Genomic DNA, 21808 nt, shown 5'->3' with positions numbered 1-21808 from the left:
CTTTATTTGGAGTAAATTAAGATTAAAAAAAAAGTAAAAAACAAAAATAATTGCTTTTTTTTTTAAAGGTTTTCTTTTGAAGTTTATTTATAGTTAAGGTTTTTTAAGACCACTAGTTCCGGTGGGTTGAGATGATATAGAAACCTGTGATAAAACTTTTTTTAATTTTTACCTTTTTCTCTAAAAATGTAAAACGTTTTTAGAAAAATGAGTGTATTTTAAACATTATATGGCTATATCTTTTGAGTGCCAAAATATATTTTTATAAAGTTTAAAATCTAAACATTAGCGCAATAATAGTAAATATTAAATCTTTCAAAACATCTATAAGTATAATACAACAAACATATTATGTAAATAAAAACGTTAAAAAGCTAAGAACTTTTTAAGTTCTTGTTTCTATAGCATCCAGCTTGAAATCAACTCAATTTCAAAGTCATTTATTTTAGCCCACTGTATTCTGGATCCTTTTGAAGAAAGATTAGTTGGGCGAGATATTTTGAAAGATAACTTTGTTCTTAGCCACGTCATTACGATCTAGTAATTTTTATTTTGTTTTTTAGCTTGTTCCAAGTTCCAAGTCTTTTAACAAACTTATGACATTCCGTACCCATTCCTTCGTTTGTACCCAATACTAAAGGTGTCATACAACTTTATTCATGTCATCATGTCATACAATTTCATTCACAACATCATTCTTTAACAAGGTGTCATACACTTCAAACCATCTTCAACTTCATTAACTTGTTCACTATATTTACCCTTTTTTTTCATCTTCTTATTATTTGAATATAGCTGCAGTTCCAGATTATTTTTAGTCATTGTATTGACATGCGTGAATCTTACGTCAAAAAATATTTGCAGTTTTTACTTGCTAAAAATCTATTTGAAATGCCCAAAAATGTTCTGGTACACACAAAACAACAATTGAACACAGTTTATTTCACATCTAATAGTTAATTTTAAATAAGAATCTAGTATATTTCATTGATCTAGTATTTTCCATTTCCAAGAATCAAGTATTTTCCTTTTTTTTACGTGGGTGACGCCTTTTGACGTCACCCACGTAAAAAACAAAACAAAACACAAAAAAAAAAAAAAAAAAATTAATTACTTTTACAAAAATAATCACACAATGAAAAACTTAAAATCAAAGAATTAAACTAATGAACAATGGGTTTGCAATTAGATTCGATGAAACCATCTCAATGTGGTTAGATTCTAATGGTGTGAACGAAGTTTATTAATGGAAAATTCCAAATTAATCATTACAAAGCTAGATTTTTTTAAAGATGAACTAGAACGTCTTGTTGTATTGGTTAGAGTTCTAATGCTAACTTTTTATCAACATTTATAAAAATTTATTAAGTATTTAAGCCTCTCTTTTTTAACGATAATTTCACCTTTATCTTCAATTTAAATTCGTTTTGGGAAGTTGGTGGACGTAAGCAACATGTTTCTAAGCAACCGGTAAATGTGTTGCTTTAGTTATTAATAAAATAAAAAAACTAACTAACTTATTTATTAGTAAATCAGGCAAAGCTTGGTTATATGTTTTAATTAAACTTTAGAAACATATATTAATTGAGAGAATTGCAGGTAAAACTTCAACTCTCGAAGCAGCTTCTTGCAGCTTCTAGCAGCTTCTTGTATTGAAGATACAAGAAAAAGAATAAGCATTTCATTCATTACATGTAAAACTATTTCTTGAAGCAAAAATCAATGAATAAACTTTTTAAAAACATTCCGTGAATAGAGACTGAAAGAGAGATTCCGTGAAAGAGAGACTGTGCATCTAAAAATCAATACAAGTAAATCAATATCAAAATGGAAAGTTGTATGTGATGCAACTGCTTAAATAAATTGATGTTTTTCAAATAGCTACAATTTTGTATATAGCATTCCAAAAATTTTTTTTTGCTTTCACAAAGCATTTCACTTTTCCACGCAAAACTAGAGAATATTTGATTTAAATAATAAAAAAGCAATATAATATAACAATTTCAAGATGTTAAAGTCTACTTGAGTATACTAAAAGCATTTCTTACAAAGTATGATTCACAGAACCTAATACCCCGTTCATACTGACGATAAAACACGTTTTATCTTAAAAGCGTATTAAATTGTTATTGCAAAAAGCTGTATAAAACAACAATAAAACAATACTGCAAGGTTGCTTTGTCAATATAAAAAGCATGTGTTAATATAAAACAACCTCGCCATGTTGTTTTATTACTGTTTTGCAGAGTTTATAACATTATAAACACAAAACACATTTAAAATAAAACGTGTTTTATCTCCAATGTGAACGGGGTATAAGGTAAAACACTTTTAAGGCTGAAAAAAGGTGTTTGCAAATATTGCTCTCAAAGAATAACTTTTCAGTTTCAGATGCATTTACACCACAAAGTCTAAAACATGGTGGTTCTCTAGATTTATCTAAAAAAAAATTAGCGTCAAATACTAAACGAATATTACGCCAACTCAAACTAATCACGGTAATAGGGAAGGGGGGGGGGGTTAAAAAAAGTCAAGGGGACTTGCCTTATATGCATAAAGGTTAGAAAATACGATATTTTAGTAAACATTACAAAAATTTTACCTATAAAAAAAAGAAAAAAAAAAAAAATGTAATAATACAGTAAAATAAAATAAAAATAACACAATAAAATAAAAATATAATAAATAAAAAAATAAAAAAATATACTATCACACTCCTGGTAGTGGAAAAAATTGAGAACAAATATTTATAAAACAGGTGTTATCCCTGTTTGCTGTATGTATACATCATATGTAATTTTACGTCTACAACTATGTTAGATAAATAAAATGATAATAATAAAAATTACACTAAAAATTTTTTAAAAAAAATTATCAATCACCAAAAATAGGCAGAATAGATATTTATTGATAGTTACTTCAAATTTCATAAGTTAAGCATGACGATAAGTTATTAAATCTTTGTTGGTCTAAGATAGCTTCCCCCAAAATCAAGAAAAACAGAAAAGTTATTGCAAACTTTTCCGCTATGGCTTGGCTACCCAACGCCCCCTTATTCGAAAAGGGAAAAATTTTGGGGTCCTAGTAACAGTTGTTTTTCAGAGGTGAGGGGGGGGGGGCTCTCCGACTCACTAACCACGGCACTGATTGGCAATGTTTGATAATACTGATAATTTTTCCCCATAATGAAAATATTTATTTAACGAGTAAGGGTATATATTTAATATTTTTTTGAAGATTAAAACGGTTATAGAAAAAATTTAATTACATTTTAAAATCAGTGAGCTTTGATAATTTTAATCGGAAATAGTTAATTTTTTGATAAACTTGTGAGGCAATGCCCGATTTTACATCTGTGTGTGTGAAAGTTAGTTAGTTAGTTAGTTAGTTAGTTAGTTAGTTAGTTAGTTAGTTAAGTTATACTCGGAACGGGCGTGTTCCGTAAACCGTAAGTTCGGTAAGTTGTTAGTAAATATTATGAACAGCATAGGACCTAGTACTAAACCTTGCGGAACGCCACTGGTAACTTTTACCCAGGATAATAACGTATTAACTAGAAGAAAGCGCTGTGATCAATTTGAAAGGAAAGCACTTATCCATTTCAGAATGTTACCTTTGATTCTGTAGGATTCAAGTTTTTGCAGTAATCTTTTGTTGGGAGCTTTGTCGAAAGCTTTGGCAAAGTCAAGAAAAAGCACGTCTACTGGAAGCTTGCGAGAAACGCTGAAGGTCAGAAAGTCCATGGCCTCAAGCTAATTTGTAACGCAGGCTTTTTATTGACGAAGCCGTGTTGATAATTGGCTATAAGTTTATGGGTTACAAGGTGCTGCATGATATTTTCTGTAAAACGTTTTTCCATTATTATACATGGTACAGAGGTGATGGAGATAGGCCTGTAGTTATTTGGGTCAAGTCTGGAGCATTTTTGAACAGTGGCGTCACATTTACCAAAAGCCACGCTTTTTGGATTACACCTTGATCCATCAATTTCTGAAAAATAGTGGAGGGTGGGGAAGCTGCTGCATCGGCACATACTTTAAGCTCAAATAGGCTGATACGGCCACCTCCAGTTGATTTATTGGCGTTGAGAGAAGATAGATGTTTGTAAACGGAATTGTAGTTGAAGATGACGGAGGAGATTAAAGCGGTTTTACTTTTGACGAAAGGAAGTAGTCGTTGATCTGATGCTTCGATTGTGAATACTGACTGGAATTGGCTGTTAAATATATTAGCTATGGATTCCCGGTTGCTACTTACTTCCCCAGAGAGCGAGCACATAGAAGTTATTTGGTTACTAACGGCTCCTTTGTTCACATAGGCATATAGAAGCTTGAGATTTTGTTTGTCGTTTATTAAGTTGTGTTCAAAAGCTCTAATTGCAATGCAGGTATCTTTTTTGATAAGGTTTCGAGTTAGGTTAAAATTGCTCAACGTTTTCAGATATAATTTATTTCTTAATGAATGACAAAAGTGCGTTTAAGTAAAAAAGATTGAGATAGCATGTGCTGCAAACAAATTTTTTTTTGTTTAATTTAAATTTCAAATTTAATTTAATGGCTGAGAAAATCAGTAGTAACTTTGAGATATTTTTAAAAAAAATCAAGTTTAAAAAATAATATTAACTTTGAGATATTTAAAAAAAAAAATCAAAAATAAATTTACTTTTTTTTTGATTACTTTTCTTTTGAAATAACATTATTAAGGAAAGAAACATTATCCTTAATTAGATTATAAAAATGTAAGCATTTTAAGTTAAAATTGTATTTAATAGTTGTCAATGAATCAATTTTCTCAATATCGAGTCGATTTTTGTTATCATCTCAGATCTGATTAATTATCGAAAACAATCTCTCAACTTTTGCTGATGAGCCAGCCAAACAAAATGCAAACTCTGCTAATTTTTCTAAATTTATTAAAGGTGTTGAATAGTCTCTAAAATTTATGAAAATCTTAACTCAGATTTCTGGTGAAAGGTTTAAGTTTGGCCAGCTTGATAAATTTTGTATAACATAATCACGCATTAAGCCATATTCATCAAGTAGTGAATCAATATTAATAATATTATTGTACTTCTCTCCATATCTTTTCTTAACATATTGAGTTGATAATTCGACATTATTCCAATCAGGATATTTATTCATTATCATCCACATAAAAACTTGCGAACCGACAACTGAATTTTACCATAACTGAATATAATTTATTATAGTTTCATAAAAATCATTCACTTTGATAATTTCTTGATTTTTCGTAGATTCATTTAGCTTTTGAAATTCAGGTTTGGAATTAGTAGGTAGAAATCTAAACGCTTTTCTATTTATTATTTTTCCTTTCAATATTTTCATTTGATTTGCTGCTTCAAAATTTGTTGTAGATGATGATTCAATAAGTTTTATTGAATCATTGAAATTTTTAAGCTGATTTACAATAAATAACATCCAAGATTTATTTTCACTGTTGTCAAAAAAAGATTTGATAACTGGTGGACACTTTATTAACGATGCAAAGTAATCCTTCAAAGGATTGTATAATTCAATTAAACGAAAAATTGCAGGTTGAAGTGCTAAAAAGCGTGTGCTTGAATGGTTTAACAAAGGTTTATAATATGAATGAACTTCATCACAAAACTGTTTAAATTTTTCTGTTCTCACAGTGTAAATATTAAAATGTTTATAAACTTTAACAACAGTTGCTTCAATATCAATATTAAGCGTATCACATCCTGCATTTGAAGCATTATGTGCTATATGAGCTATACATCCATTTCCAACAATTTCTCTTTTTAAATCGATCTAAAGCTTACGCCAGACATTATTGACACCATTACGATTGACTCTACCAAAATTCAAATTTGTATTGTCAGCTGTGAATGCAACTACTTTTTCATTTAAATTTTGTTTTTCAATTGCTTCTAAAATTAAATTATAAATTGTTGTTGACTGTTCATTTGGAAATGTTTGGAGTAAAATTTTTTTGTTAAGAACACCAATGACTGGATTAAAGAATCTTGCAATTACAGGCAACATTTTGATGCTCTTATGATTGGAAGTACCTGTTACGAGAGCTATAAAATTAGCCTTTTCTTGTTCACTTTTTGTTGTCACATCAATAAACGGTGCAATTACTTGTGTTATGACAGCAGCTGTTTTAGTTTTTCCAAGTGTAAACTTTTTTTCAGAAAAATTTCGTACTAATTTTGAAGTACAATCATTAGAACGAAATGACAAATAATGCTTAGCAGTATGACACCAAAATGTTGCTTCCTTAGCAGCAATTTCAAGATCATTATTTGATGCACCTATTTTTTGAATAATTCATTTACTTTCATGTTTGATGATCCAGCAGCAATTGACGACTTATGCTTTTTAGTGTCAATATCTTGAACAATATCACTTCGACCTCCAAATTCAACTGAAAATTATGTGAAACATAAATTGCAATACGCTTTACTGTCGTTTCCGACCACTTTTTTAATAAATTCAAATTTAGTTGCATATTTGTCAATTCATTGAGTTGTTCGTTTCTTTTTCTCAGACATGAGGCTATAAGAAAGTCAAATTACTAATTAAAATAATCTTAATTGTATATTTTTTACTTACCATCTTATTTAATATAACTAGTTTAATATATTAATCTTATTTAGCAATCACAAATATAAATTTAAAATTAAAATTAATAATTTCATGTCACTTTAAAAAACTTTCAACACAGGTTAAGATAATGCGACGAAATTCGAAATTTGAAATTCGAAAGAAATTCGACGACATCATAAATTGCAAATTTGTTTTTAAAAAAAACGTTAAAATTTTCATTAAAAATTAAAAAGTCAAATTTGTACTAAATAATTTAAAAATACGGGACAAATGTCGTCAAATAAGGACACGGGACAATTTGTAAAAATACGGGACTGTCCCGGCTAAATACTCGCAGATGGTCACCCGAGTTTGGCGGTGATTTGTTATTTTTGTTAGAATTAGCAGCAGGAATGCGTCCTACAACTTTGAAGGAAGCAAAGTATTGTAAATATCCATTACAAATTGATTGACGACGAAAGCATCAGTACTAGCTGCATTGGGAATTCCAGTGAATATGGCTCTTTTAGCTTTAGACTGTTGAAGCCTGGTGTTTACGTTCATGGCATTTATGATGGCATTGTTTGCGGCTGATCAAGTTTTGCCAAGTTGTGAGGCATATAGTTTTAAGATTGGTTAAAAATGGTTATATAAACTGCCGATGGTTGGCACTTGGTAAGTTGAATTAGCAGATTGATATTGAGCGCTTGCTTTATAAGCAGGAGATCCAGGTTCGAAACGACCTCTGGACAAATTTTCGCGTCACGGTAAGGAAGGAGGCGTGAACTTCCTGGTTAAATGCACTTCCGCGGTGCTCTGTGACAAGACCGTTAGGACTTCTTGGGGCACCTAAAGAAAAATTGAAAAAAAAAAATTGGTTTTTTTGAGGGCTGCTAGTTTTTCGAGCAGTAATTTGACTGTTGTCAGTAGAGAGCGAATCATAGCGTCACATCTTACAGATAGATAAGCAGCCTTGCTTTTTCCAGGACCCGGTCAATTTTTAAGCAGATCTACTAGGTTTAAAGAAGGTGAAATAGACGATATTTCATACAGCTCATTGGCGGACATTTGGAAATGTTAAGGTTTTAATTAGATGACTGATGTTGGACTTAAGGTTTATGCTTCGGATAAGCTTTAATGTTGGTTAAACAAATTGTTATTTATTAAGTTGGTTGATAATTAAAATGATATTTTTAATATCTTCGCAAAAAAAATTGTGGCTTTGATTTAAAGTTTGCGATTAATGCGATGTAAATTAATGTGAAACATCCATTTGCGTGAAACATCCGTAAACAAATCGACATTAGCACATTAGACATCTTTCTGATTTAAGAAGAGCACACAAGAAAGTGCTGCTGCATATAACTTATACTTTCCCTAATCCAAACCTTCAATCGATATAGCAGCACTCCCTTGCATGTTCTCTCTAAGTCAGTCGATGCAGCAGTATTCGCATGACGTGATCTTCCTTAATTAGTGGGATATCTGGTCTGCGTTTTTTTGAAAAATAAAAACATATAAACTATATATTTATTAAGGTTTAAAGTTTCGCAAAGTCGTCAAAAATGTAAACACAAAAAACTCGTGTCTCAAAACAAGAAATTAAAATTTAAGATTAGATCTTACGTTCTTTGATAAAATACTCTCTTTAATATCTTCATAATTACTGCTTCTGTTGCATATGCATATTACGTCTAACGTTCTTCGACAAATACTGTCTAATCAAAATAATGCTACTTAAATTTTATGGCTTTTATTTTTGTCTAAAAAATTTTTTATAATTTAAAACTTTAATGTAAAGTAATTTAAAGTAATACTTTAAATTACTTTACATTAAAGTTTTATATTATAATTTTTTTTTGATATAAATAAAGTATTATTATTATTAAGTATATAAGTATTAGTAATTTAAAGTATTATTAAAGTATTTAAGTTTTAAATTATAAATTTTTTTTTTTTTGAAAATAATGCTACTTAAATTTTATGATAAAATTTAAGTAGCATTATTTTTAATAGACAGTACTTTTCTATTAAATAAACTAACAAACCATGACAATAAAAATAAAATAGTTGATTATTATATTATATTCCTTTTGAAGACCAATGTCTTCAAAAGCTCTTATGCTAAATTTTTTTGATATTGGATATTTATCAAAAATATTTTAATGCAACTTTTTATATATATATATATATATATATATATATATATATATATATATATATATATATATATATATATATCTATTTAGTTAGCCATAAAATATTAATAATTTATTTAAAGCTTTACAAGTTCAGGTTCAGTGTCACTACTATAGTTAAAACCTAGTCAATAAAGTGAAACCTAATAAAAAAATTACATTAACATAAAAAAAAAAAAAAAAGTCAAAAACAAAAAGTAATAATAAAGAAAATAATAAAAGAAAGAGTGGATAGGATGACGCGAGAGATAATGTAGAGATAGCGCAATGTTTAATAACATATGACCAGTTTAGATCAATGATTAAAGAGATATGAGCAGATGATAGAAAAACATTAAAATTAAAAGAAAAGACTATATCTCGATATTAAGATAAAAAAAAAATATATAAAAACACCACAAAAATAGCAACTAGTTATAATACACACCAACACAACACAATATATATATATATATATATATATATATATATATATATATATATATATATATTTATATATATTTATATATATATATATTTATATATATATATATATATATATATATATATATATATATATATATAATTAAAATACTTATAAATACATAGTAGTATACAAAACACATAGAAATACATGCCAATATAAACTATGTGCAAAAATATATGGCAGTATAAATAATAAATAAAAACACACACACTCACAAACAAACAGTATAAACAATACAAATAATATAAAGTAACAAAACCTAAAAAATTCTTTTTCATTTCTTTTAATAACTTTAATTTTTGATTATGGAAAAATTTAAGACATTTTTATATATTAATAGGGTTCTTTTTTGTTATTGTTTTCTATGTTTGAATTTTTTATGAACATTTTTTTCTAACACCGTTGCTTGTAGCTGTTTTGCCTTTTTAATGTTTTTTTTTTCAAATTTTTAATTGCAATCTTCATTTTCTTGTTTTTATTTTATATTATACTTGTTTAAGTGAAAAATATATATATACAGTCTGAATAGTGGATGGTTTAGTCTCTTATATCCTGGCTAAATCTGAAATTCTACTATTGTTTTATTGTTATATCATTGTTGTATCATCTAATTTAAAAATCTTTAATTATGATGATGTCATCAGTTTATCTATAAATCTTTAAAAATGATTCATCACCGTTTATCTTAATCTAATGAGCTTTAATTTAGTTTAAAAAATATGTTTTTTAATACTTACAGTAGAGATGGTTTTTATTTATTTTAAACTTAATGCACCACTACAATATTTTCATAATATAAATGATAAATAGAATAATATGCTATATCTATATAATATATCCTATGTTTTATAGTAATACATGGCATGAAATCATAGAATTTTAAAATAATCAATAAAAAACTAAAATTTACTATTTTTTATATTAGGATTTTTCCATAGATTTTTAGACTTCTCTGTAAAGCTATACCATTTTTAATCTGGTAAAATTGTTTTCTCCACATATTCATAACAGATTTATTTAAAAGCGTTTAGTGCATTAGTTAACAAATGATTAATGATTCAAAAGAAATGTGCATTCACTTGGTGCTATTATTTTGCAACATCATTGTGGACTTTGCTAAAATAGTTAATTATTTGAAAAATAATAGAATGGTAAAGGTTTATAAAGTAGAGAAAATATTAACTGGTCTTTAAGGTTTACAAAAAAAAAAAAAAAAAAAAAAAAAAAAAATTAGATTAGTCAAGTTTTATAAAGTAGATGTGTTAAAGGTAAATTTATTAAAATCTTGGTAACAATTAGAAATTTAGTTGCTTATCTATCTGCAACATCTGCAGTTTGGACATAAAGCATAAAAAAAAAGTTCATACCAATGTATTAAAAGTATTTGATTTAGTTTACTTAAAAATAAATCAACTTTTACATTCTTTTATTTAAAAAATTAACTATTTTTCTGATAGATTTCAAAAAAAACAAGTAAAACCTTTTATTTATTTATAATACTGACATGACAAAGGTTTGTATATACTAAATCAACTGTGAAAAATTTAATTGATGTAACTAAAATTTTTCAAATCTTTAATTTAATCGCTTGATTAAAAACGCTTTGATTAAATTTGAATAGTTTTTTCTTTGGAATAATAGGGTTTGCCAGGTATGAATGTTGCATCATAATGAAGATATAGTTATTGTAGAAAAATTTTATTTATTTTAATTTGCTAAAAACGAATTTACATTTACAGAGCAAGTTTTAAAAATCACAAATATGGTCTTTACCCTAAAACTGAAGGAAAAGACTAAATGTCATAATTGCAAGCTGGTTTGTTTGAGTTCCAGATATGAGATGAGTTTGAAATTTAACAAGTTCAAACACAGTCTGATAAGGTTATAAATTTTTTTGTAAAAAAATTTAAGTGATACCAAGTAATTTGATATTCCAAATAAGTTATCTCTTATATCATGCTTATTTAAAATCAAATTTATTTAAAAATTAAGAATTAAAAGACTCAGTATTTGGTTCATTTCTTACAAAAGTCTAATTTACTGCGTGGTTTTATGAATCTTGACTTGTGGTATTAGTTTATATAAAGTTTGTTTATTTATTATTTTGTAAATTTATTTAAATAATGTTAATTATTTAATATATACAAATGTATATATATATATTTTAATAATAAATTATATATATATATATATATATATATATATATATATATATATATATATATATATATATATATATATATATATATATATATATATATATATATATATATATATATATATATATATATATATATATATATATATATATATATATATATATATATATATATATATATATATATACACTGTGTGACAAAAGTTATCGTACGCTAAGAAAACAAAATAATATTCAATATAGACACAATTTTTCTGCTATATTTAATGAAAATTATTTATAATTTTTTTTTTAATAGTATTTATTTTGTTAATTTATGAATTTTTTGGAATTTATATTGAAATAACATTAAAATCAGGCTCAAAATTTAAAAAAAGTACATTAAAGATGATGACAAAAGTTATCGTACACTTGGCGTACACTAATATTTATTTAACTCCAAACCGTTATGTCCACCATTTTTCATACATTTTTGAAAATAAAGTAAACTATAAACACTTTAAGATTATTTTCAATTGTTTTAAATGAATTTTTTGGTTAAAAAAAAGTAAAATGAGCTCGAAACGCATTAAGACCACTGTAGAAATTCGTAAGCTAATAATTAGGCATTGGAATGAAGGAAAATGGTTAAATTGTATTGCAAAAATTGTTGATTCTAAAAAATCCACAGCTTCTTCAATTATTAACAAGTTCAAAAAAACAGGAAAATTAGCTGATTTGCCCCGAAGTGGTCGTCCAAAAAAACTGAATAAGCGTGCTGAACGAAGCTTAGCTTCCACAATCAAGAAAAATCGTTTTGTAAGTGCCAAAACTTTAGCTTGCAAAATAGAAAACGATTTGGGGGTTAAAATTAGTCCAAAAACAGTCATTCGAAGTCTTAAAAGACAAGGAATAGTGAGTCTTGTTCCAAGAAAGGTTCCTTGTATTAGTGATGAAAATTGTAAGCTTCGATTAAACTATGCTAAAACGTACATTGATATGCCAGACTCATTCTGGAATAAAGTCTTATGGACAGATGAGTCTAAATTTAATGTAAAAAGATCTGATGGTAGAATTGGTGTATGGCGTTCATCAAAAAATTGCTTAGAAAACTACAGTCCGAACATTTAAACACGGAAATGGATCAGTAATGGCTTGGGGATGTATGTCGGCAGCAGGTGTTGGAAAGTTAGTATTTATTGAAGGAAATATGGATAAACATTACTATAAACGTATTATTAAAGAAAATGTAGAACAATCAGCACGTAATCTTGGTATTGGTGATGACTTTTCTTCAAGATAACGATCCCAAACATAAGGCCAAAGATGTGATGGAATTTATGGAAAAAAAAGGTTGGGACATACAAAATCATCCACCTCAAAGCCCTGATTTGAATGTAATAGAACATTTATGGGATGAAATCGATAGACGAGTAGATAGAACAGGTGTAAACACCATTGAACAATTAAAAGTCCAAATCGTAAAGACGTGGGAATCAATCGATCCGTCTATTACAAAAAAACTCGTTGAATCGATGCCAAGACATCTTGCTGCTGTTGTAAAAGCTAAAGGACAAAATACAAGATACTAAAATATAAGTTTAGTTCCCATAATATTTATCAAAGTGTACTATTTTGAAAGCGTACGATAACTTTTGTCACCTTCTTTTTGTTACTTTTCTTGCTTTTTCATCAAGATATTAAAATAAAATTTTTTTCTTGTTCTGTTTTTTCAATTTTTGTTTAAATAATTATAAATCAAATAGTTTTTATTCAGTTTTTAACTTGTTCCTTGCATTTCTTTTATTCTAAATTAAGAGTTAGTAATTTTTTTAAAGTGTACGATAACTTTTGTCACACAGTGTATATATTTATATATATATATATATATATATATATATATATATATATATATATATATATATATATATATATATATGTATGTATATATATAAATTAATAATAATTTTATTAATTTTAAATTACTCTTTTTATGCTTTAGGTTTATTCGAATAATAGCAGTTTCTCTTTGACGCAAACAATTTTAGGTTCATTTAAGGTATATATTAAAAACATTAACACCTTTTGTATAATTTATGTTTATAGAAAAATTTTTTTATCCTTATTTAAATCATTTGTCTGTATATACAGTAGAAAATACAGCATATTACTATTTTATAGCCCTCAGAGTTAGGGTCGGCATTTAGGAATGCTGACTGCCGACCTAGAAGTGTTTTAAGTCTAGAAAAAATTGCTAACCTCGTTTTTATGTTTTATGGTAAAACCTTTGTGTCAAATTTTTTTTGCAGAGCCTTTAATAAATTTAGGTTGCCAAAATATAACTGACCTCATTTTTGTCAATTCTGAAGGCTATACTTTTAGTTGTATTTTGGATATCATTACACACTGCATTTACGACATACATCAATTAATGATGCCCAGTTATGGGAACTGTCTCTGTTTTATTGCAATATTGATAACAATAACAGAAAATTACCATTTCTTTTGAAATATATAACTCTGAAATATAAGATACATAGAAGATTGGTCAAGTGAAAGCATTTTGCATAACATCAGCTAATAAACAACCAGAAATTATATCATATATTAACTTGGTACAACAACCCCCAAACAACCAGAAATTATCTATTTATTTGTAATAACAGATATAACTATTATATCATCTTTCATCTTATTTATTATTTTAGATTAAAAACATTTCACCCCCTCATTACAATATGGACCTTTTTTATAGTAGTTTTAAATGTAGTTATAATAGCAACAATAAAGTGTTCTTGTGAAAGTGTTCTTTCATTAGATATAACTATTATATCATATTATATAATAACCAAGATAATATGATATATATATATATATATATATATATATATATATATATATATATATATATATATATATATATATATATATATGTATATATATATTATCCTCTTATTATATTATCTTTCTTTCAGCTGTGCAAGCTTTTCAACAAATATAAAAAAATATTGCAAGTTTTATTTTTTGTACTTTACTAGTTTTAAATACTGCAACAAATAATCACAGGATAACATCTTATTAGTGTATTTGAATTCTCAAATTAGGTTTTATAGTTTTTAAACCCATTTATTAACTAGGTATTGGAAAACATGAATTGAATTAATGATTTATGACAAAATTTAAGTTTATTTGAAAAATAAAAGTTTTGAAAAAAATATAGTTTAATTTAATTTTAACACAAATAGAAACCTAGTAATAAGTTTAGTAACCATTTTTTTTCTATGTGGTTTATTCTGGTTTTAGTATGCTGTTGTATGTTGATCCCAGTATGTTGTAGTGTATTGGTCCCAGATTTTGAATAGTGTTCCTGGTTCTAATGTCAAAACAGAAATCCTTGCGTTACATATAAAAGTTTATTTTTGAATAAGATTTGCATAAAACAATTATGTAAACAATGAAATCAAAAACATTTACACTTTTCCTGTACCTTGACAAATAGAAATGTTAAGTAGCTTAAAAATATCATTAATGTTAACTATCCCTGCAAATGGAATTTTTTAATTTTTATGCCATCTATATTACTAGGTGTTTATTTAGCTATTTTTGAGATGGTTTCCTTTTTGTGCTTGATTTACCTTTCGCAAATAAAGTTTCTGATTCAGTGTTATTTATTATTTATGCTTTATTTTAATATTTTTGTTGTTATTATTATTGCTAATGTTATTATTATTGTTATTAGTAATACTATACTCATTACTCATTACTGTTTATTTATATTTTTGTTATTTTGAATTTTTTTTATATTCTGAATACTCTTTCAAAACTACTATTTTTGTTTAACTGCAAAAAGATTGCAACCACAATTTTTATCACAACCAATATTTTGACAGCAATATTGATGTTGTGAGGGAAAGTCTTATCTGACTTGTTAAGAAATGTCCATAAAATATTTTTTTCAAACTATTGCACAAGAATATATTACTTATGACTCGGTAGACATATTTTTTAAAATTTAATATTATCTCAATCATAAAAAAAGAAAATGTTTAATTTTTAGAATGAGTAGAATTTAGTTCAATTAAAAAAGTAAAACAGTAAAAAAGTATATTTATATTTAAAATAATAAAATAATGTATTTTAGATTGATTTGGGCACAGTATATTCTCAACATAACCACAGATTTATCAGAAAGTTTGCATGTTTGACACACCCTGATGAAATGGTTAGTGCTATTACAACTGGAATCAAGGTAATTTTGTTACAAAATTGAAAAAATTATAAAAATGTTTAATGCTAAGGGTTGGATTTGAACCCTTGGAAACAGCAATCATCACAGCGCACTAAACCACTTAGCTATCAAAGAACTAAATTTAAATGAAAACAAATTATTTTACAAATCTCTTTTAAGCTTTATATATGTGGAAAAGGTGGACATGTTAATATTTTATACTTTTAAAGCAATTTTTTAAATGAATTATTTTTCTATTATTTTCTAAAAAATATTGAAGTAAATAAGAAATAAGTATAGAAATGGCTGGTGTAAATAAGTGTAGAAATGGTTGGTTTGGTAAAGGGTCTGGGTAGCTAGGAAATAATATATTGTATATATATATATATATATATATATATATATATGTATATATATATTTATATATATATATATATATATATATATATATATATATATATATATATATATATATATATATATAGATATATATAGATAGGTAAAATTTATTAGAACGAGGTTGAAATGACATGTTTTAAAAGACATACAGGTCCAAAAAATAGAAACTGACCCTAAATAAGTATAAAAACAATATACATATTAAAAAAAATTTTATCATATAAACATTCAAGGTTTTGTTCATTCATGTACTTTATGTAATGTTCATTCATGTACTTGATGACGATGATGATTATAATGAGAATGATGATGGTGATCATGATGGTAATGATGATTATGATGATACTGTTGATCATAATGATGTTTATACAAGCATATATATACAAAATATAACATGAATTTTGAATAAAAAAGATATAATTTAGGATGTATAAATGTTTATGCAGCCCTGGTCACAAACCTGGCCCCGGCCTTGGCTATATTTTATCAAACCCAGCCCCGGCCCCAGTCTCTGTCAAATATCAACCCCGGTCACTTACTAGTCATCAGCATAAAACTTTATTGCACATTCGAGTTTTTTTACTACAGATGATAAGTTATTAATAAATAATAAAAACAAAGTTGGTCCCAGCCCACTACCCTGAGGTATTGATTCAAATCAGATCTGATAAAGAACTATTAATCTTAACTTGTTTAGATCTGTTTGTAAGAAATGCAGAGATCCAATTCAAAAGGTTTATTATGTTTACCTTTGTCTTTTAATCAAAGTTTAAGTAATAGTTTTGAATGAGATATGGAGTTAAACACATTTTGGAAGTCAGTACTTATAGTATCTGTAATCAGACGATTGTCAAGTGTGATGCTTCATGTTGGTCTGTAGATTCTAAAAGATTTGTGTGAGTAGAACATTTATTGAAGAAACCATGCTGACTATTATGTTTTAATGATTTAGATACTCAACAATATGTGAGTGAATAGTTCTTTCCATGATTTAAAAACAAGTACAATTGAACAAGATGCGTCTATAGTTGCTAGGATCCAATGTAGCTCATTTTTACAAAAATTGGGGAGACAAACGCTTGGCACCATTGACTATGTACAGTGTATAATGTAAAACTAGCCTCAATAATGTATGCAAGGTTTTGAATTTAATTCCCATTATGATTTAATGAAATGACAGGCAAAAATACTTATTGAATAAATATTACTGGAAGTTAGCTCGTTATTGTTATTTTTGTCTATTAGATGGTAGTGCTTATGAGGGATATTCATTTTATTATTAACATAATTATAAAACTTGGTAATGTTATTTTCCTCAATTTAAATAAGATTTAATTCAATTTTTATTTAATAATTAGATAAGACTTGTTTGCGATTCCTGGGGTATTGTTTGTAAGCTGATTTGTTCTTAATAGTTTTTTTATTGTCCATTTTTTTTCTGTAAAAATGTTTTGTGGTTCAAGATTTTTAAAATGTATTTAAAATAGTGATTTCCCATTTTTTTACAATGCTTTTTCCTGATGGGTACAAACTCATAACACTGTCTTTAAACATCCATCATAAATTTTCCACATGTCTAGCTTTGTATTATTACTTGTTTTGAAGTATTACAACTTCTTTGAAAACTTTTGTTATGATACCAAGAAATTGGCGTTGTCCAATAGTTTGAAGCTTAGTAACAGTTCTTGAAAAGGGCGTATGCTCTTTTTTTACATAACCAATGAAATTGAGTCAGACTTTTTATCCAGATATTTTTTTTCTTTCGATTAGTAATATCACTTTTCTTGTGTAACATATACTATTTACTTTAAGCAACACAAAAAATAACTTTACTTGTTAAACAACAACCCTTTGTATAAAATGTTACACTGAGGTTATATAAATATATGTAGCCTCTCTCTCTATATATATCTATAATGATATATATATACTATGTTTTCAAAAAGATATTAATAAAAACAATGTACAGAAAATCATTTAACAAACATATAAGTAGTGCATTCTTTTTAATTATTTTCTTAAACAAATTTCAAATTTTTAAGTTTGATTGATCAAGTTTTTTAATTTAGTTTAAATTAATTGAAATGTGGCAGTTTAATTAACTGTCACATCAAAAACTATTTGTAAAACTTATGTAACTCTTTTAAAAGTAAAAAAGCGTTCACTTGTGACAGGTTTGAAGTTGCTTTTACTAAACGTTTTTTTTGTATAACTAAATTTAAGTTAGTTATTAAATATAATTTTTAGGTTTTTTAAAGAAATGTGTTTTTATTTTAGGGTTATCTAAAGTTGAATATAACGGTTTTATTAGATAAGGAAATAGCAAAGGTATTTTTTACTATTTTTAATAAAGTTTTTAATTGATTATTATTTATACTTTAAATTTTTTATGTTAGTTTACAGTTTTATTTTTAGAATTATAGTTATTTTCAAACTGTTTTGATGGTTCCGTTATATCAAATAAAAAAAAGTACCAGCCAAAATACATTCAAAAATAACCTTGCCTTCAATCTTTTTTTTTTTTAAGTTTATTGACCATTGTTCTACACTTGCCTAGTTTAAACAAAATTAGATGTAGCACTTTTTTCATTTAAATATGAAATTATGAAAGAGTTAAATTTTTATTTTGATCCAGATACCTGTTTTGTCAATAATGACTAAATATTTTTACTGTGGAAATGAACTATGAAGAATCCCATCCTAGGTTTACAAGTTCCACCTACCTTTACCCACATTATAAAGGGTTTTATACAGAGTTTTTATTTCTATGTAAGCTGCTTACACCGCTTAGATCTTAGAGCTCTCACTTGCTTAACTGATTTTCTTAATGGTTTTTGCATTTAATCTGGTGGTTTTTTGCATTTAATCTGGCGGTTTTTTGCATTTAATCTGGCGGTTTTTTTGCATTTAATCTGGCGGTTTTTTGCATTTAATATGGTGGTTTTTTCCATTCAATCTGTCAGTTTTAAAATTTATATCAATTTTATAATGCATGTTATAAATCGCTTAAATGATAATAAAAAACATTCCAGATGATAATAAAATACATTTCCAGTTAAAAATAAATTTAGATGTGTAACAAATAGTATAATCCAATATCATTGAATAATAATAATAATATTAACACATTGTGTAACAAAAAATTTGCTGTGTCTCACAAAGTTTGAAAGATCATGTTCAGTAATGTGCTCACAACCGTTCCTCATTCGTTCTAATAAACCATTATTTCCAATCAGAACTATTTGTTCTCTTGTAGTATTCTTAATTTTTGAGATTTTTTTTTTTTTCAAAAGGATTTAGAAAAGGTGAGGTCATGGTAAAAAATGAATATTATAGGAATAACTATCATAAAAATCTGATAATGAATATTCAATATAAGATTTTTTATGTTTTAACGTTAACTTTCATCATTAATGATGAAAATTAATGTTGTCCATTACCAAGGTAAACTCTTCTTCCTCCTCCAAAATACTTTTAACTATATTTAAGAATCCTTTAAAGATATCTGCTGTCAACCCTACGCCAATTATTGGCTCACTGTGGACTATGTTTAAATAATTTAATGCTAATATCATGGTTATGTTACGGCCTTCTGATGACAATACACTTTGGTTTGGGGTCGTTCCTCAGAGACTGTGGTTTCTTATCATATGAAGATTAAACAGACTGTGGTTTCTTATCATATGAAGATTAAACAGACTTTCATCAATGATATTTCTGTATCGTTGTTGCAATGTCAAGTTTAATACCATGAAATGTATGTTTTTCTTTCTTCTTTTACTTCTGAAATATTCCGGCTTTCACTAATCTTAAAATTTTACATGTATAATTCAACTTTTTTAACCATCGGCATAATGTAGAGACATTGTCATCAATTCCCAATTCTACCTTAATCTCCTGTAGATTATAGTTTCTGTTATCTCCAATTAACTTATGTAGCTTATTTCTTATTTCCTCAGTACAACCTGACTGTCAAAATCCACCTCTAATACCAGGACTAATATTTCCTGTTGATATATATTGATGGACCAGGCATTTTATTGAAGTCTTACTTCTATGAACAAGTTTAATACTTCTTTTACCCTTTTCTCATTACAAGATTAATGATCAAATTTCTTGCTTCAACATATAACTCTGAGCATTGCCTTTGTGTGTTATTCATTTTAGAGTTTTAAAAAATTAAAGAGAAAACGGACTTAAATTGTATAGTGAAGTTAAATTAAATGAAGCAATAAAAGCAAAACTATTTATCATGATAAAGAAAAACTGCCAGATTGAATGCAAAAAACCGTCAGATTAAATGCAAAAAACCACCAGATTAAATGCAAAAACTTGTATGATTATATAATTAGAGGTTTTTCAAACTCTTTTTACAATTTTATGACAATTTATTGATTGGTTTTATTAACTATTGGTTTAAATTACTTTATAGTTTATCTCAAATAATTTTATATAAAATGCTTTAATTTTGGTTGAATTTGAAAATTTGTTGTAATGATAGATACTTTATGGTTGTTTAGTTATTAGATTGTTAAGTTATGGCATTATTGTTTAATAAACAGTCAAAAATGCAAATAAATTATTTTGTTTTACTGAAAGTTTTATAAAAAATATAAAAATCATATTTTTTGTCTTGGACAAAAACAATCTTTGCCCAGTAAGAAACACCAAATTTTAGCTGTTTTAGTCAAGGTTAAACCATGGGTTTCTACCATGGTTGTTTCTATCATTGTTTCTAATATCAAAAGTGATAACAAATCAGATTTACAAAAAAAAGTTTTTTTTAGCTTCGTTCTGGCAGGTGTTTCAGCTGTATTTACTGATGTTTCAACTGTACTTACTGATGTTTTAGCTATAATTACTGATGTTTTAGGTGTAGTTACTGATGTTTCAGTTATAATTACTGATGTTTTGACCTATTAAATACTTTTGGAGTGATTTGAAATGCCTAGTCTACAATTATAATTGAAAAGCCAAAAATATAAAACAACTCTATTTTATCATTGTTTTTGTAAACTCTTATTTCCATTTTTTTTTATCTTTTTACTATTTAAGTTCTTATTTCTTTTTTTTTGTCTTTTTCTTTTTAAACTTCATTTTCTTATTTTATATGTTACTTTTTATTTATTATTTTGTCTTACTTACTTTTTCTCTTTGTCAGGAGCTTCCAAGTATATTGGATGACGATAATGACATTGATGCGTAAGAAAAACTTAAAATATTTTAAAACTTTTTAAAATTTAAACGATGTATATATATATATACATATATATATATATATATATATATATATATATATATATATATATATATATATCAACCCTCCGAATTAGGTCGGTATTCGGCAATGAGGACCTAACTGCTGGCCTGAATGTGTTTGAGATCGGCAAAAAATTGCCAACCTCGTTTCTATGTTATATGGTAAGACCTTTGTATCAAATAATTTTTGCCAACCTCATTTTTCCTAATTCCAAGGGTTGATATATATATATATATATATATATATATATATATATATATATATATATATATATATATATATATATATATATATATATATATATATATATATATGCAAATTAGTAGAAAATCACTTGTCAACTTTTTATCATTTTAGGCAGTTTCATCAATAAAGACTAATCAGAAATGCATTCTTTATTGAAAAAATGCCTATATTCGGCAATATTTCTGCAAAACTTCTCTGGGTGGAGAATTTTTTCTAGAATAGCCCCAGTGTGTGTGTATATATATATATATATATATATATATATATATATATATATATATAGCATCTATAAACTTGTAGAC

The 21808-nt window shown here is 26.4% G+C and overlaps 1 protein-coding gene across 6 annotated transcripts in view; it reads left to right on the top strand.

Moving 5' to 3' along the window:
- The window catches only part of LOC101239749 (otoferlin), a 209604-nt gene that overhangs the window by 38761 nt on the left and 149035 nt on the right, over positions 1–21808 (top strand). For 2 of the 6 annotated variants that reach the window (XM_065796218.1, XM_065796216.1), the window contains exons 1-6: positions 10974–11117; positions 11229–11305; positions 13376–13432; positions 15515–15622; positions 18278–18328; positions 21162–21202. In XM_065796218.1, the coding sequence (XP_065652290.1) occupies positions 15593–15622; positions 18278–18328; positions 21162–21202 (122 nt within the window). In that variant the 5' untranslated portion in view covers positions 10974–11117; positions 11229–11305; positions 13376–13432; positions 15515–15592. Of the gene's footprint in view, positions 1–10973; positions 11118–11228; positions 11306–13375; positions 13433–15514; positions 15623–18277; positions 18329–21161; positions 21203–21808 lie in introns of those variants that run through there. The other 4 variants (XM_065796217.1, XM_065796215.1, XM_065796214.1 and 1 more) reach the window with 2 other exon arrangements.

Source organism: Hydra vulgaris, chromosome 04 (genome assembly GCF_038396675.1).
Source record: "Hydra vulgaris chromosome 04, alternate assembly HydraT2T_AEP".
In the NCBI taxonomy this organism is placed as follows: Eukaryota; Metazoa; Cnidaria; class Hydrozoa; order Anthoathecata; family Hydridae; genus Hydra; species Hydra vulgaris.
This window is presented reverse-complemented; position numbering and strand designations above follow the sequence as displayed.